The sequence below is a fragment of the Rhinoraja longicauda genome, chromosome 7 (assembly GCF_053455715.1).
Source record: "Rhinoraja longicauda isolate Sanriku21f chromosome 7, sRhiLon1.1, whole genome shotgun sequence".
Taxonomy (NCBI): Eukaryota; Metazoa; Chordata; class Chondrichthyes; order Rajiformes; family Arhynchobatidae; genus Rhinoraja; species Rhinoraja longicauda.
In genome coordinates, this window is record NC_135959.1 from 18,998,384 (window position 1) to 19,017,334 (window position 18,951).

Consider the following 18,951-nt stretch of genomic DNA (forward strand, 5'->3'; position numbering starts at 1 on the left):
CTACCGTGCCTCCTGTCTCAGCCGCTGGAGTTTTCCAGCTTTCATTGTTTGCAATGAAAGTTGATGTTCCCAATTACTTTAACTCCTCAGCAGTAGGGACTGTTCAATACAATCACCCTCATCACTGTCACAGGTTCATAGCTCCTGAATACTTCGGTCTTGATTAAATTTCCAGCTGATGATCAAAAGGTCTTGATTTCAAGGTACTGGAGGCTTCATAAATGAGGCATTTTGAATCACCACCACTGTTTTAATGTGGGGAGCCTAGCAGCTCGTTTGCACTAGCCAAGCTCCACAGACAGCAAAGTACAATGTAGACATGAGGAACTGCAGATGCCGGTTTACAGAAGAAAAAAACCCTAGAGTGCTGGAGTAACTCAGAACGTCACACAGCACCTCTGGAGAACAAGGATAGGTGATTGTCTAGGATTGGAACTCTTCTTTAGACTAATTGTATTGGGGTGGGGAAGAAAGCTGGAAGAGAAGTAGTGGTGAGACAAAACGTGGCAATTGCTAGCTGGAGATAGGCACAAAATGCTGGAGAAACTCAGAGGGTCGGGCAGCACCTCTGGAGAACAAGAATAGATGATGTTTCGGGTCGGAACCCTTTAGTAGAGTTTTGAGTTGAGGGATACAGCACAGTCCTTTGGCCGACCAGTGATCCCCGTACACTAGCACTATCCTACACACGTGGGACAATTTACAATTTTACCGAAGCCAATTAACCGACAAACCTGTACGTCTTTGGGGTGTGGGAGGAGACCATCGCACCCGGAGAAAACCCACGTGATCACAGAGAGAACGTACAAACTCCGTACAGATAACACCCGTAGTCAGGATCGAACCCGGTCCACTGAATCTGTGCTGTCACCTCACCTCATCTCCCCACACTTCGCCTCCCTCCATCCCCACCAACCTCCCCATAGTCATCAGCGATGGGGTTTAGAAGCAGAAATTCTAAGCAGAACATGAGTGGCAAATTGATTAATTTTACTAAGTGCATAAACTGGTGGAGGCAGAAGCAGCACTTGCACACTTTCTGACTAATTAGTTATATTGTGTTGTCGGAGAAAGTGCCCGGAGTAATGCCATTTTTAGCCATGAATTGGATTTATTTTTTTCGCAGAAGAAAAACACTGGCTGTTATTCTTTACAAAATTTTTTAAAAACCCCAAGGACAAAATCTGAAGGTACCTTGTCCTATTGGGTGATCCCAGAGAAAGGTCACGGGGGGACGAGGCAGTGTGTGCAAGAGCGGTCCTGGTGGGTGAAGCCCGAGACAAGTTGTCAGTGGTGTGCAACAGGGGATGAAGGCAAGGTTCCACCAGCGCTATGAATTCTGTCGCAGCAGTCTCAGCGCCTGAAGGTCACAGACATATTGCTGCATCTGAGGGTTAATGCAACTGTGACATTTAGCACAACGAGACTGCCTTCAGGGTTTTCCCAGCCAGCACGCTGCCAGATTACAGCGGGAACACAGATTAGAAATTAAACGACTTTTTTTTTTTGCAAGGCGAAAAAAAAAAAAGACCAAGTGCACAAATCACTTGGGCTCCTCTGAATTGTCCGACACCAGCACCTCTGCCAACCGCGAACCAGTGTCTGACTCGAGGGTGGGTGGGTGGCTGGGTCGGTAGCGGCAGTGGTGCACACTTCAGGAAAATAGTTTTTGCCACAATTGCACCCGTTGCATGTGCATCAAGCCTCAGCGTTCCGCATGAAACACGACGGGGGTAATTTGGGGGTTGTTTTCAACTTGAATGGCCTTTGCAGATCTCCGTGAGATTAAGAAATACATTTCTGCATAATTAAACCGCATTTAATATATAAAGGTGTTCTATATATTGGAAATAAAAGTTTGGAAATAAATATTTAAACCATATATATAAATGCAAACTAACAAAAAGAAAAACACAGTTGTGTGGCGATGAGAAAGGAGCAAGGGATGATGGACTAAACAGCCGCCTAGATCCTAACCTCCCCTCCCCACTCCCCATCCCCTTCCACCTATATCCCCTCCCTCTGCCTTTCCATTTCACTCAGATGTCCCGGGGGGCAAGAGATTCTTGTCCCTAGAACACCCTCCACTCCCTCACGCCACAGAAATTACTCTTCCTTCCAAATCATCAGCAATTGAATATTAGATCTTTGTCAGCAGAAATTCAACAGAGCACGTAAAAGTTCCCTCCTGGGGAATCCACACCAAGTGAAATTGGTCCAAAGTTAGCAAAAGGAACCAGCAAAGCCTGCGGAGCGAATAGAACAAATCAATTGGGCTAGGTTTTAACCTGGGACCATCTACCTTCAATCAGTGGTGATTAACCTGGGTCCATCTACCTTCAGCAATGGGATACAAAAATTCCACAGCACAATTTTGATGGAAGTGTTCCTTCGGTAAGTCCTCAGGTTAGCAAGACCTGGACAACAGGACACAAAGTGCTGGAGTAACTCAGCGGGTCAGGCAGTATTCCTGGAGAACATGGATAGGCGACGTTTTGGGTCAGGACCCTTCCTCAGATATTGTTGGGGGGAAGAGGGGCGAGGCAGGTCAAAGCATGGCAGGTGGGTCTTCCCCCCCACCATCAGTCTGACCCGATACATCGCCTATCATTTTCACCAACATTGCTCACTGACCTGCTGAGTTATTCCAAGTCATGATTCAGTGATTAATTTTCCTCGTCCCTGTTGCCTTCAAAATTACAACATTGGATCGTTCACATCCACCTGAGCAAATTCCTTATCCTAAAGAGAGCATCCATCAAAGTATGACATTTCCCCCTATGAGCCTGAAGAGATCATCCTGGAGAGAGATCCTGGACTGGAGTGAAACTGCAGTCTTTAAATTATTAGTCTTTAGAGATACATAAACAGGCCCTTTATCCCACCGAGTCCACACCGACCAACAATCACCAGCAATGTACACCAACATTATCCCACACAGTAGGGACAATTTACAATTTTACCAAAACCAATTAACCTCTTTGGAGTATGGGAGGAAACTGGATCACCCGGAGAAAACCCACATGGACACTTGGAGAACATACAAACTCAGTACAGGCAGCATTTGTAGTCAGGATCGAACCCCAACCTCTGGTGCTGTAAGGCAGCAACTTTACCGCTGCACCACTGTGCCACATGTCCAACCCATAACCCTTTCTGCCGTAGAAGCCTCATAGGCATCTGGAGGTCTCGTAGTGAGAAACATCAACAGAACATTGTTTCACACGCTGTTATCTGTTCCATATTATGTAGGAAAATCAGTCTGTAGAAGGGTCTCGACCCGAAAAGTCACCCATTCCCTTTCTCCTGGATGCTGCCTGGCCTGCTGAGTTACTCCAGCATTTTGTGATACCTTCTCTTCCATATTAAGTCATTACAATACACTCTATCACTAACACATCCCTCCCCTAACCTCCCTCTCCCCTGCTGAAAACAAACATGCTTCTCTCTCTTTCCCAGTTCTGATGGAGGGTATCAGACCTGACACCGGGTGTGTTCCACTCTCCACAGATGCTACCTGACCTGCGAGGTTTATCTAGCATTTTCTGTTTTTGTTTATCAGATCTCCTGCAGCTTTTATTTTATTCTCATACTATTAACCATGTCCTTATTAATACTAACTATGCTCTGCTACTTTCGTGGAATGATTAGTGACTGCACATAAACATAAAAATACAAGCAGGGGGAGGCTATTTAGTCTTCTTGTCTGCTCTGTCATTCAGTGGCTCATCCTCCATCCCAATACATATTCCTGCTCTCTCCCATACCCATTGATGTCGTTTACATTTAAAATGTATCTATCTCCTACTTAACTTCTTACGATAGTGATGTTTAAGAGGCTTTGAGATAGACACATGAATATGCAGGGAATGGAGAGATATGGATCAAGTGCAGGCAGAAGGGATTAGTTTAAGTAGGCACCAAGTTTGGCACAGACATCATGGGCTGAAGGGCCTGTTCCTATGCTGTACCGTTCTGTGCTCCTAAATATATTCAACGACTGCATTTGACATTTTGAAATCATCTGTAAGTTTCGCATGCCAAAGCTGTTCAATTCCCCCTGAATTTAACATGGTGGATCAGAGAGAAGAGGCAGATTGTGTGATAATGGATTAGAGGATCAAAATGCTTTCTTTCAGTCGGGGCTTTGTGACTGAAAATGTAAATAAAGCCATTGGGCTGCCAGGGAATGAGAGTAATTTGCAGCATTGTGCTTTAAAGCGGAACTGGCAAGAGAAATCCCCGCTCATTACAGGGTGAGGTTTGGTTTCTGTCGCTGGCTCTGAACAGAGTCAACAGCACTTGTATAGCAGTGATTATGCAGCCTCACAGCTCTAACAACGCAGGTTCGATCCTGACCTTGGGTGCTGTCTGCGTGGAGTTTGCATGTTCTCCCTGTGATCGCTTCGGCTTCTTTCCACATCCCAAAGCCACACGGATTGCAGATTAATCAACTGCTGCAAATTGCCTGCACTGTCATTAATCTAACCTCCTGCACACATCCCAGGGGAATGGAGCTAATCTTCAGAACTAATGGGAAACTGTTATCCCCACTGCGACTACACTACAGAACCAAGGTCACTCAGTGGTCCAGGCGACATTAAGTTCCAAGGTATCATTAACACATTCACCAAAGCATACAAGAGGATAGGCCTTACCTTGGCGTACACAAGGCAATGGTCCTCTGCCAACCTGCATCACCCTCCCACCCCTCCCCACCTGCACCATAATCTGAAATGTGTAGGAAGGAACTGCAGACGCTGGTGTACACTGCAGATAGACACAAAATGCTGGAGTAATTCAGCAGGACTGGCAGCATCGCTGGAGAGAAGGAATGGGTGACGTTTCGGGTCGAGACCCTTCTGCAGACTGAAATAATCATTTATTGGGTTACTCTGGAAAAAGTGGAACACTTACTGCATTTTGATAGACTTTATCTTGCACTAAAAGTTATACCTTTCACCCTGTACACTGTGCACGGCTTGATTGTAATCATCTATTGTCTTTTCACTGACTGGACAGCACGCAACAAAAATGCTTTTCACTACACCTCGGTACACGTGACAATCATAATAAAAATCTGATTTTGGGAATCCCTCTTGGCAAAACTCAGATATTGCTGATGAATTTTATCGCTGCTTTCAACAGCTTTTCGTTGATTGAGGAACGAGGTATTTGAAGATTAAGATCTCAGATTTGGCACAAAACCTGTGTCCAGCAGTCAACAGTGACCCTTGGCCTCATGTACGCTTCAGAGACTTGGACTATTTACAGCAGTCACATCAAGCACTGGAAAAATACCAGGGAAGCTGTTTCTAGAAATTCACTGGAAGGGACAAGCAAACCATAGTCAGCATCCTCTCCAAGAAAATATCTTTGTTTGAACAGTTAACAGTAAATTTATTCTCTGCTTCACCGGTTATACATTAATGGAGATCACCTTCATTTAAAATGTATCGTTTAATTATCAATCTCAGTGAATGTGGATATTAGGGATGTGATCTAAATTCACGTTCTAATCCAATTGATGTCCTGAATTTTTGCGGTGAAGATTATAAACAAAATTATCAAGAATGATTCCACCTAAACTGCTATGGAATGGTCCTCTTCTTTTCAGGCACTGCAACAGTAGAATTACACATTCAGGGTCTTTACCTCGTAAAGTTTTACAAATGGCTTGACATTTTGGAACATCCTTCAACCCATAATTCATGCATAAAGGAGACTTCAGCTGTTGACCCTTTAGATAAACGGAGTTTGATCTTTTCCAGGGATGAGAGAGAAATGCTCGAGCTCTCGCCAGTCCACGGTGTGCATGTCAATATGTATGCAGAAAGTGTGCTGAATGCAAACTGTAATTAGAAGATAAGGTTATTATCACTCAATGCAAATTAATGAAAGAAACGATACAGGCACCGGTCGCTTGCAAATGCATCAGAGCAGAAAGACAATGCCTTTCCAAAGTCAGACGTTGTAGAGCAGAGTATCATTAATAGCTATTTTTGTCGACATGCAAGAACAGGTGTTAATGCGTTTGTATGATATTTCCCGGTCTCTTGTCTTAGCATCATTGGCAACTCACTTAATATAAAGGGAATGTTGCAGAAAGACTAAATGAAATACTTATATTCAATAGCTTTTACAAGCTACTGGCCAAGGCACAGGAAACAGATTCTATGCTGAAACTGCAAAGAAGGCCAACTGGACTTATCTCTACGCCGATGCCCAGGACTGGAGGCAGATTAGCGCAGCGGGTATGGACGCTGCCGTACAACTTCAGCAACCCGGGTTATACCCTGACCTCCGGTGCTGACTGTGTGGAGTTTGTACGTTCTCCCTGTGACTATGTGGCTTTCCTCCAGGTGCTCCAGTTTCACCCCATGTCCCAAAGTCGTAAGTGTTGGGAGGTTAATTGTCCTCTATGAATTGTCCATAGTGTGGAGATGTGTGGTAGAATCAGGAGTGGGATGATAAGTACGGTGATAAGGATTAGCAATGACTTGGTTCAATGGATTCAGAACTAGTTCAGTGATAGAAGACGGAGGGTTGTGGTGGAAGGACAATATTCGTGCTGGAGGTCTGTGACCAGTGGAGTTCTGTGGCGATCTGTGCTGGGAATGTCTACTGTTTGTGATGTACATAAATGACTTGGACATGAATGTAGACGGGTTGGTTGGTAGGTTTTCAGACTGGGGTCGCGGACTGTGAGGAAGGCAGTCAGAGCATACTGTAGGATATAGATCAGCTACAGGAAATGGGTAGAGAAATGGCAGATGAAAGTGTGAGGTGAAGCACATTGGGAGGTGTACAGCACATTGGGAGGTGTACAGCACATTGGGTGGTGTACAGCACATTGGGTGGTGTACAGCACATTGGGAGGTGTACAGCTCATTGGGAGGTGTATAACACATTGGGAGATGTATAGCTCATTGTGAGGTGTACAGCACATTGGGAGGTGTACAGCACATTGGGAGGTGTACAGCACATTGGGAAGTGTACAGCACATTGGGAGGTGTACAGCACATTGGGAGGTGTATAACACATTGGGAGATGTATAGCTCATTGTGAGGTGTACAGCACATTGGGAGGTGTATAGCACATTGGGAGGTGTACAGCACATTGGGAGGTGTACAGCACATTGGGAGGTGTACAGCACATTGGGAGGTGTATAGCACATTGGGTGGTGTATAGCTCATTGTGAGGTGTACAGCACATTGGGAGGTGTATAGCACATTGGGTAGTGTATAGCACATTGGGTGGTGTATAGCTCATTGGGAGGTGTACAGCACATTGGGAGGTGTACAGCACATTGGGTGGTGTACAGCACATTGGGTGGTGTACAGCACATTGGGAGGTGTACAGCACATTGGGAGGTGTACAGCACATTGGGTGGTGAGGCTTCTACCTACATCACAATCGTAGGCATTGAGTTCCAGACCCCAGCACATTGGAAGAGCGTGAGTGTGGGAGAGCAGGCACAGGCCTGGTCAGGGGAGGGCTGAGTCCGGAAGCACAGTGAGCAATGTGGGAGAGCAGGGAGACAGGCTTGGTGAGCGGAGAGATAGTTGGGGTGAATATGCAATGTTGTGGCTCTCCCTCAGACCAGTGGTCCAGTCTCACTCCGGAGAGACAAAGCACAGACTGAAGCTTACTGAGGGAGCGCTGCACACTAAGTGGTGGATTTTAAAAAACTAAGATTCCAGCTGCACTCCCAGGTGGATACGATGCTCATGCACAAGTTAAGTGCTCAGGGCATTGGGAGAAATAACTTTACATCAAGACAGAGTCAGAATAAATGGGAATTTTTCAGATTAGAAAGACATAACTGGTGGAGTACCCCAAGGATCAATCTTTAGTTGTTAAATATTTTCTATCTCTATTATCAATTTGGAAGAGGAGCCAGAGTGTAAGGCATCCAAGTTTGCCGAAGACACTAAAATAGTAAGGGGGCATGCTGTGATGAGGAAGTTTGTATTCTGCAGTAGGATGTTGATAGGTTCAATGAGTGGGTGAACATTTGGCAAAGGCAATTTAACGTGGGAAGTGTGAGGTTATGCACTTAAGTAAGAGGAAGCTAAAGGCAGACTATTATCCAAGCAGAGAGAGATTGCAAATTAGTGAAGTTTAGAGGGATCTAGGTGTTCTTGTGTGTGAATCACAAAAAAAGATTTTGCAGGCAAATGCAGCAATGGCTGAGAAAGCAAATGGCAAGGAGGCCTTCTTTGCATGGGCATTGGAGTTTCAGATTAGGAACATTTTGTGGCAGTTGTACAGCGAGTTGGCGGGACCATTCCTGGAGCACCACACGTAATTTTGGTCCTCTTATTTAAAAAAGGCAATAGTGGCAATGGAGGCATTGGAAAGAAAAGTCACTAAAGGTAGTGACTCTCCAGAAGTCTCTAACCCTAGAGGTTGTGGATGCCTGATCTCTGGGGGGTAGGTAGAGACATTTTTAAAAGATTAGGGATCTGAGGGCTATGGGGAACTGGCACAGAGGAGCACTGGGCGCACCACGGTGGCGCAGTGGTAGAGCTACTGCCTTACAGCATCAGAAACCCGGGTTCGATCCTGACTACGGGTGCTGTCTGTATGGAGTTGTACATATGTTCTCCCTGTGACCTGCATGGGTTTTTCTGGGTGCTCCGGTTTCCTCTCACACTCCAAAGACATACAGGTTTGTAGGTTAATTGGCTTTGGTAAAATTGTAAATTGTCCTTAGTGTGTAGGATAGTGTTAGTGTACAGGGATCGCTGGTCGGCGCGGACTTGGTGGGCCGAAGGGCCTGTTTCCGTGTGGTATCTCTAAAATCTAAATTTTAAAGAAGCTGACACTTAGGGCAGATAAACCATGGGTCTGAAGAAGGGTCTCGACCTAAAACGTCATCTATTCTTTTTCTCCCGATGTGTTGTCTGACATGCTGAGTTACTCCAGCTTTTTGTGTCTATTTTCGGTTTAAACCAGCATCTGCAGTTCCTTCCAGCACATTCTATTAAATGCTGCTATTATTTTCCTGTGTATCTGTTTCATCCTCAACTATCCGCAACTCCTCAAGTGACCCTGCTGATTATTTTTAATTGATGTCGCCTCTCTGCCAAGAGAAACTAATCCTTCCGATTTGCTCTATCTTGCCCTTGCATGTGTGAATTTTAATTTTGCTTTTTAGTTGTGTTTAACTTCACTATTAATGTAATTATTTTAAAGGTATCGGTTCCTATCTGCCTCAAAGCATTTGATTAAAACACTGTGATGTTGTTGCCCCACAGGAACTTTTTACACCTGAATGCAAGTTCAAGGAGTCAGTCTACGAGAGTTACTATGTGATCTACTCATCGATGCTGTATCGGCAGCAGGAATCCGGCAGGGCTTGGTACCTGGGTTTCAACAAGGATGGACAAATCATGAAAGGAAACCGTGTGAAGAAAACTAAACCTGCTTCTCATTTTCTGCCCAAACCACTGGAAGGTAATTGGCTCACTTGTAAGGCATGGAGAGGGACTAGCCACTTGTCACTGTGCAGCTCAGGATTTGGCCCTTCGGCCCATCATGTCATAATCATTAATGATTATATATTAATGATTTGAACGAGGGGATTGAATGCAACATCTCCACGTTTGCGGATGACACGAAGCTGGGGGGCAGTGTTAGCTGTGAGGAGGATGCTAGGAGGCTGCAACGTGACTTGGATAGGTTAGGTGAGTGGGCAAATGCATGGCAGATGCAGTATAATGTGGATAAATGTGAGGTTATCCACTTTGGTGGCAAGAACAGGAAAGCAGACTATTATCTGAATGGTGGCCGATTAGGAGAAGGGGAGATGCAACGAGACCTGGGTGTCGTGGTACACCAGTCATTGAAAGTAGGCATGCAGGTGCAGCAGGCAGTGAAGAAAGCAAATGGTATGTTGGCATTCATAGCGAGGGGATTTGAGTATAGGAGCAGGGAGGTTCTGCTGCAGCTGTACAGGGCATTGGTGAGACCACACCTGTAGTATTGCGTACAGTTTTGGTCTCCTAATCTGAGGAAAGACATTCTTGCCATAGAGGGAGTACAGAGAAGGTTCACCAGATTGATTCCTGGGATGGCAGGACTTTCATATGAAAAAAGACTGGATAGACTCAGCTTGTACTCGCTGGAATTTAGAAGATTGAGGGGGGATCTTTTAGAAACTTACAAAATTCTTAAGGGGTTGGACAGGCTAGATGCAGGAAGATTGTTCCCGATGTTGGGGAAGTCCAGAACAAGGGGTCACAGTTTAAGGATAAGGGGGAAGTCTTTTAGGACCGGGATGAGAAGGGTTTTTTCACACAGAGAGTGGTGAATCTGTGGAATTCTGCCACAGAAGGTAGTTGAGGCCAGTTCATTGGCTATATTTAAGAGGGAGTTAGATGTGGCCCTTGTGGCTAAAGGGATTAGGGGGTATGGAGAGAAGGCAGGTACGGGATACTGAGTTGGATGATCAGCCATGATCATATTGAATGGCGGTGCAGGCTCGAAGGGCCGAATAGCCTACTCCTGCACCTATTTTCTATGTTTCTATGTCAGTGCTGACCAAACAATTACCATATGCCTGTAAATAGTCTATATTCATTTATTCCCTTCCTATTTCCATTTGCTCGTCTAAAAGCCCCTTAAATGCCACAATCATACCTGCTTCCAGCACTCCTGGCAACACATTCCAGGTACCTCTTGAGTAAAAACTTGGCTTGCAAATCTCCTTTATATTTTTCCATCTCACCTTAAAAACTATTTCCTCTAGTATTTAATATTTCCACCCTGGGACAGAGACTCAATCAGCCCTAGCTATGTGTCTCATAATTTCACAAACTTCTATCGTCTCCCCTCAGCCTCCAATACTCCAAAGAAAAGAATCCAAATTTATCCAACCTCTCCTTATAGCCAACACACGCTAATCCAGGCAATATCCTGGTGAAGCTTTTGTGCGCCCTCTCGAAAGCCTCCCACATTCTTTCTGTGATGTAGTGACCACAACACACAATAATCCAAGTGTGGCCTAACCAGACTGCATATGCATTTAACTAAACATGTCCTATATTGATTACTATTCCCCTGCAAACAGAAGCAGGAGGCTGATCTGATTTCAAACTCAACTCTGCATTCCTGCCTACCTCCAAAGACTGATCACCTCAACCCTCTTGCTTATCAACTACCTCTCTACCATTGCCTTAAAACTATTCAAAGACTCTGCTTTCATTGCTCTTGGAGGAAGTGTTCCAAAGTTTTGCAAGTTTCACCTTATCTCTGCCTTAAATGGGTGGCCTCCTATTTTAAGGAGTGAGTCAGGGTTCTAGAATTGAATGGCCATAGAATCCAGTACAGTACAAATCAGTACAGTGGCATGGATGTGTAGGAAGGAACTGCAGATGCTGGTTTACACCGAAGATAGACACACAATTAAACCCTTCGACCCAAAACGTCACCTATTCCATTCCTCCCGAGATGCTGCCTGACCCGTTGAGTTACTCCAGCATTTTGTATGTATCTGCAGTGGCATTGTTGTTAAATTGGTGGACTCGTATACAAAACCGTAGGTTAATAATCCAAATGCACAGGTTCAAATCCCACCACTGCTTCAGGGAATATAAATTCTGTTAATTAAGTAAAAGCCAGTCCTGGCAAAGGTCATTGTGAATATATTGCTCCAGTGCAACAATCAATATGGTTCATTAGTTCCTTCAGCAAAGGAACCCATGCGTGCAAATATTCCCTTATCTCAGAATCTAGTATGAGTATTGGTTTTCCAATGAAAGCTGAATGGAATGAGGCTTCCTGTCTTCAAAGTGATTGTGAGCTGTGATGCAGGCAGACTAGATAAAGACTCGAGGAAGCTCTCTCCAAAGACAAAGGGTCAATAACAAGAACAGATAGACTGCTAAGGAAGCAGAAAGTGTTGAGGAAAAATAAACTTTCAGTATGTTCTGGATTTTGAATGCCTGGTCTGGATGGAGATGGAGGTAGATTTGATTGCTGCACTTGCAAGGGAACTGGAGAAAATACTACAGGAATGTGGGGAATGACGGAGAGATGGGACAGGCTAACTTACTCTTCAAGACAGCCAACAAAGACTCAAAGGGCAGGAAGGCCTCTTGCCGAGATGTGTTACTCTCTGGTTCCATAACTCCCTGTTAAATGTCACAGACCACCACTATTTCAAGGGGAGTACAGGCCGATTTACAATGGTGTGGGGGTTGTTGTTGCTGTTTGACGGGTACCAGGGACGCTGCTTCACCTCTGTGTTTTCTGTTCCCCCCTCCCCTCTAGTCGCCATGTATCGTGAGCCGTCGCTGCACGACATCGGCGAGACAGTCGTGAAGAACACAATGACTCCGAGTAAAAGCACATGTTCTTCTGCTGTAATGAACGGGGGCAAACAATTTAAAAAAAACAAGTCGACATAGCCTGCCGGGTCTTGGAGAGGACGCAAGTCGTAAACCACTGCTCTGTTGGGCGATTTATCCCTGGCAGACTGTCGCCTTCCGATGTCCGTGAGCAGAAAGAGCCAGCGACCTCTTGCTCATGGCAGTCTATGACTATCTCATTGCAAGCGGATAAATCCCAATGCATAGCTCCTCCCGCAACAAGAAACCTGGATAACTCAGACCATGGATGTCCTTCCCAGACACTGGATGAATGCCTTGTACCTGTTCCCTGTTAACTGTGACACTCCATGAGAATGATCTATCTCACAACCACTCTTGGTGCATTGCCTGCTGACCACAAACAAAAGGGAAAACAGTCCGGAGGAGGCTTGCTCGCTGTGTGAGAGTTGTCGGCAGCTGGATCTCAGACCATTGCTGTAAATCTCTGCTTGTTCAGGAACAAGCCTCTCTCTCTCTCTCTCTCTCTCTCTCTCTCTCATTTTTTACACCTAGCTGCTCTATCCTTAACCTCTTTTATTCTTGCAGAGACCTGCTGTGTGAGTTTTGTTTTCCGCTATTGAAGACCAAGAGGGGCGTGGGGAAGGGGAGGGGAATTGAAACAGCGCAGTGATTTTGAATTGGAACTGCAACCCAGTCACCAGGGTCCACGGGGCTCTTAGTGAGCACAACCCTCCGCTGAGGGCTGGTGAGCGAGACGGTGAACGAGAAGCCCTGCACACTGGCTGATAAATTGTCCTGCACCCATGGAGATCGATCACGGGCAGCAGAAGGGATTGCGGGGGGCACCAAGCTCCTCCGCCACCTGTTCAGTGGGGATGCACCCGTACCTGGCAGTGATGCCCCTCGCCTTGCCCATAGGGCGATGCCCCACATTGAGACCTGGTCCCTCCCTCCATCACCTGCCCAGCAACCCCCATGCAAGGTTCTGAGCGGCACCCTCCCTGAGCCCTGGATTAGTTTTGCCCCTTTGGCCAAGCTTGCCTTCTATTTCTGTTGAGGCCTGTGCTGAGAGACCAGGCAACCTCTGTCCACATTGGAAAGTGTGACACAAGGCAGCCATTTTGGTTCTGGCCCACCAGCTGACAGGAGTGTCCCACAATAGGCCTTCGTTGCTTCCCTTGGGAAGAGGAGGAGAGAAATTACTACAGCTGTTGTGGGGAAGATGTATGAGAGGGTTCTTTGACTTTTTTTCTTTAAGCTCAGTAAGTGGTGCTGCTCATTGTCCTTGGTGAGCCAATGTACCTCTGAGCTGTTGAGCAGTAGGTGATTCACTTGGCCTAAGCGTTTCCAAACCACGAGCCCCAGTGGGAGAGGAGGCGGTTGCTATGGTTCATTCATTCCTTTATTAATTCATTTGTCCAAACAATTCAGTTGCTTTTATTATCACAAAACTGCCAGAAAGCTGGATATCATTTTAACATGTGTAATGCTCCATTTACCTGTTCCAAATTCTCTCAGAGAAGTGGAAATTAATTGATTGAGAAAGACCCAAAACTGTTCTGTCTACATTACTCTGGTAGCTAGATTGCTGCAATTGTGTTAAAAGTGCAGGACATACCAAAATAAGACCCATTTATTTTAACTCTGGTAGTAATTTTAACATGCATTAGATTTGTTTGTTAATTATTTGTTCTACCCCGATTCTATCAAGTGCTAAGTGCTTTATTCTGATGAAAAAGGTAGCAAAGTTCTTAATTACCTCAAAGGGTTAGCTAGCTGGGTGAAATGGCAAAAAATATCATTGATCCAGGAAAAGCTATCCTTACAAAGCAAAGTAAAATCTTTGGGAATACAACACACCTTGACAATATCAGCTAAACGAAGTCATAACTGTCCTATACAGCAAAACTAAAGCTTCAATACACAAATCAAAATTACTTTTTAAACATGTTTACGACCAGCACTGCCTCAGAACAAAGACTAGAGTCGTGAAATTCATGGCCCAGTAGATATCACTTAATATTAATGTAACACGATTTAACGTAGTGTAAATCATAAATGATGTGTTTTGGCAGAGGGGGAAAAAAACCAGAACCAAGTGTAAATGTATCGAGCGAGTTCAGTTGAAAATGGGAAAGTGATGGGGTGTACTGCATGGTGAGTTTTCATTATATCGGGGAGGTAATGGTTCATTTAGGGTCCAGGAAACTGATGAATAGGCCTTTATAAATGTGAACTCTGGAAGGCAAGCATTGTGCTAATTGAAGCCATTCCGACAGCTCTCTTGACCACTCAATGTTGAGCCCAATACAGCAACTATTCTCACTCCCTTGTCATGTTTACTGTAGTGTCGATGGTTCAAGTGTTGCTGCATTACAAGGACTGTCAAGCTGCAGGTTTCGTAGTTCTTACAAGCTTGAAAACTATTTAGTAATTTAGTAAGTCTAATATTTCTGATTTATTTTACAAACTCTAATTTCTGCAGATTGGAAATGCCGCAATGCTGCTGCTAGGCTGCTAATGTATGACACCTGATAACTTTTAGCAATTTCTATCTCATCGTTTGTTCCAAGGAAGGAAACTAGATTTGTGTTGATTTCCTCTTTTTTTAAAAACAATGTAGGAAAAAAAGGTTTAAGCACATCGGCCGCTATTGGGGTCTCTGTACTGAACAAATTAAATGCTGTGGATAGTAAAATCCCATGAATGTTTGATTATAAACTGAGGGAAGGCAATTGTTCCTGGAGACAACATACAGCACGCAAAGTTTCGACAGTGGAACCAACCGTATGACCCTTGCAAACCAGTTGACTGGTTAAACCTAGGCTGAATTTATTTTTGTAAATGACAATGAGCATATAATTGTTAATCCCTTCTGTGTTTCTTTCATTCTTTAGTTGTTTTATGAGTTGTTCGTGAGAGTGTTTATTCCAAATGAATGGTTGTCCTTGACAAGCTAATTCTTATCACGTTTTAAGAAACAATGGAGCAGAGGGATAGTTTATTCTTTCTGCCTTTGTTACTATTTTGTCTCTTGTCTCATATGGTGCATGGGATGAGGGTGACAGTGATCAAACAGAACTGCATGTAGTAGGTTGTATGTGTCAAGAACTGTTGGTATGTATTACTAAAATTTACATACATATATGCAAAAAAGAGTTTGTCTGCATTGTACAGTTTAAATGTTTATTATCATTTGTTGTACACACAAATACAACATATTGAATAAAATATTTATATGAAGATACTGTTCAACCTGTGGCCCATGAACCTTGCATCACTGAAATCAAAAGTCAAACATGTTTAATTGTCATTCACACCAGGTACACAACAATGAAATCTCACTTACTATACCTTTACAATAGCACAATAACAATACAAATAAATATACAATAATCAACAAGACAATAAATTATCAGTAATACGAGGTAACCAGACCATTACACTGTAAATCAAAGTACGTAGTGCAACAAAAAACATAGTGCATTATCCATCCTTACTGAGGTAGGATTCTGGTTTCAGGGGTGAGATGTGGTACAAGAGCCTGATGGTGATGTTCCTTCTCTCCAGAGATGCTGCCTGTCCTGCAGAGTTACTCCAGCATTTTGTGTCTATCTTTGGTTGATGGGAAGAAGCTGCTCTTGAATCTGGAGCGGTTCCCAGATTCCTGTACCTTCGTCCCAATGGTAGCAGCGAGATGACTGCGTGACCTCGTGTGTGGGACTTTAATGACATTAGCTGCTTCTTTGAGGCAGTGCTTCCTGTAGAAATCCTAAATGGTGGGGAGGTCAATGCCTGTGATGGACAAGGCAAAGGCCACCACTTTCTGCTGTCTCTGTTGTTCCTGGGTGTTTAAGTGACCAAACTAGGCTGTGCGGCAACCAGTCAGTATGCTCTCTACTGTACACATGTAGAAGTTCGATAGAGTATTCATGCAAAATCTCCCCAATCTTCTAAGGAAACAGAGGCATGATGAGCTTTCTTTAAGATTGCATCAATGTGCTTGGTCCAGGACAGATCTTCAGGGATATGCATATTCAGGAAACTGAAGCTGCTGGCTGTCTCCACTGCCGTCCTATCAATGAAGACAGGTTCATGGATCCTTACCCCTTCCTTCCTGAAGTCAACAATCAGCTGCTTGGTCTTGTTAATGTTGAGAGCATGATGGTTGCTTGGTCATCATTCAATTTGATTTTCAATGCCCCTACTGCACTCTAAATGGTAAATCATTGTTTACCATTATTCATCCAACAACGATGGTATCGTCAGTGAATTTAAAGATTGGGGCTGTGTCTGGCTAAGTATAGAGAGAGTAGAGCAGGGGACTGAGCAGACAGTTTTGAGGCACCCCTGAGTTGGTGGTCATTGAGGAGGAAATGTTGTTGCCAATTCACACTGATTGAAGTCTGTCGCTGAGGAAGTTAAGGATCCAATTACATAGAGATGAGCTGAGATCCAGTATACTGGGTTTAATGATAAGTTAACAATGATGATGGCGTTGAACGTTGAACTGTAGTCAATGAATAACAGCCTGACATACGTGATCTTATTGTCCAAATAAGATCTTTACTAAGGTCTTTACTAAGGCAGGAGTTGTTATGCATCATAATGAGCCTCCCAAAGCACTTCATCACAATGGATGTGAGTGGCACAGGTAGGTACTCATTAAACCACGTCCCATTGCTTTTCTTTAGACTTTAGACATTAAATGGTATAATAGGGTCAATGAATCTTTAGACTTTAGAGATACAGCGCGGAAACAAGCCCCTTGGCCCTCCGAGTCCACGCCGACTAGTGGTCACCCCATACTTTGGCACCATCTTACACACTAGGGACAATTTACAATTTCACCGAAGCCAATTAACCGACAAACCTGTACGTCTTTGGAGTGTGGGAGGAAACAGGAGCACCCAGAGAAAACCCACGTGATCACAGGGAGAACGTTCAAACTCTGTACAGACAGCACTCATAATCAGGATTGATCCTCTGATTCTCTGGTGCTGTAAGGCAGCAACTCTACTGCTGCTCCACTGTGCCACTGATATTACAGATGTCCTTATAAAGCCGTAAGGGACCTCAGACCGTAATAGTGAGAGGTTGAAGATGTCCACAAAAACTCCGGCCAGTTGGTCATTGAGGAAATGTGTGTCCTGCTTCTGACAGCAGTGACAAAGACCAGTTTCCCTTGATTCTCTGCTTCTTTCACTTCCGGCTTACCTTTGTCCCTGAGTTCTGAGAATGAGTGTCAGGACATGAATGAGCAAGGTAGGACTGTCTGCAAACCCTCCACGGCTAGATAGAGTCATAGTCATAGAGTAATACAGTGTGGAAACAGGCCCTTCGGCCCAACTTGCTCACAACCGGCCAACATGTTCCAGCTACACTAGCCCCACCTGCCCCATATCCCTCCAAACCTGTCTTAACCATGTACCTGTCTAACTGCTTCTTAAATGTTGGCATTGTCCCTGCCTCAACTACCTCCTCTGGCAGCTTGTTCCATACATCCACCACCCTTTGTGTGAAAAGGTTACCCCTCAGATTCCTATTAAATCTTTTCCCCTTCACCTTAAACCTATGTCCTCTGGTCCTCGATTCACCTACTATGGGCAAGAGACTCTGTGCATCTATCCGATCTACTCCCTTTCATGATCTTATAAGCCTCTATAAGAACACCCCTCATCCTCCTGCGCTCCAAGGAATAGAGTCCCAGCCTACTCAACCTCTGCCTTTTGCTCAGACCCTCTTGTCCTGACAACATCCGTGTAAATCTTCTCTGAACACTTTCCAGTTTGACAGCATCTTTCCTATAATATGGTACCTGGAACTGAACACAATACTCTAAATGTGGCCTCACCTACGTCTAAAACAACTGCAACGACCTCCCACCTTCAATATTCAATACTCTGACTGATTAAGGCCAATGTGCCAAAAGCCTTTTTGACCCGATCTACCTGTGACTCCACCTTCAGGGAGCTATGCACTTGCACTCCTAGATCCCTCTGCTCTACAACACTCCCCAGAGCCCTACCATTCACCATGTAGGTCTTGGCCATGTTAGACATCCCAAAATGCACCACCTCACATTTTTCTGCATTAAATTCCATATTTCTGCATTAAATTCCATTCTTCTGCATTAAATTCCAAATGTGTAAAGTAAGTCTGCAGAGTACGAACTGCGGTTTGTGGTGTGCAGGCTATATGTTAAGGCACAGGGCACTCTTGAATTATTTCAGCACAAGGAAAATTATTTTGCCCTCTCAACTGGGCTAAAGGTATCACTCCGAATTGTGATTAATTGATGCTTGGTCCAAGTGCTGGAACTAGGTTGCTCTATAGTTTAACATAAATGGAAATGAAATCTATCTGCACTGGGAGACTGGTTGGTGTTTGACTGGGTAAAGACCATTCTATCATGTGTGATGTTAGACAAGGGCACTCAATACGTATTAATGAGCGGTTAGTTCAAAACAGACACCTAGGAAGCCACACCATCATGGTACTTGTAATGCTTTTGGGCTGATTATCTAGAGTCATGTGTTTGTGTTCCACCATGGCAACTGGAGAACTTAAATTAATTTAATCTTCCAACACAACTAGCATTAGTAACTAGTAG

The 18,951-nt window shown here is 44.4% G+C and overlaps 1 protein-coding gene across 3 annotated transcripts in view; it reads left to right on the forward strand.

The window, feature by feature from the left end:
- fgf14 (fibroblast growth factor 14) overlaps positions 1-15,577 on the forward strand; it is a 361,789-nt gene extending 346,212 nt beyond the window's left edge. For 2 of the 3 annotated variants that reach the window (XM_078402208.1, XM_078402209.1), the window contains exons 4-5: positions 9,264-9,462; positions 12,280-15,577. In XM_078402208.1, the coding sequence (XP_078258334.1) occupies positions 9,264-9,462; positions 12,280-12,416 (336 nt within the window). In that variant the 3' untranslated portion in view covers positions 12,417-15,577. The remainder of the gene's footprint in view (positions 1-9,263; positions 9,463-12,279) is intronic. The other variant, XM_078402210.1, reaches the window with a different exon arrangement.
- Positions 15,578-18,951: the final 3,374 nt, after the last annotated feature.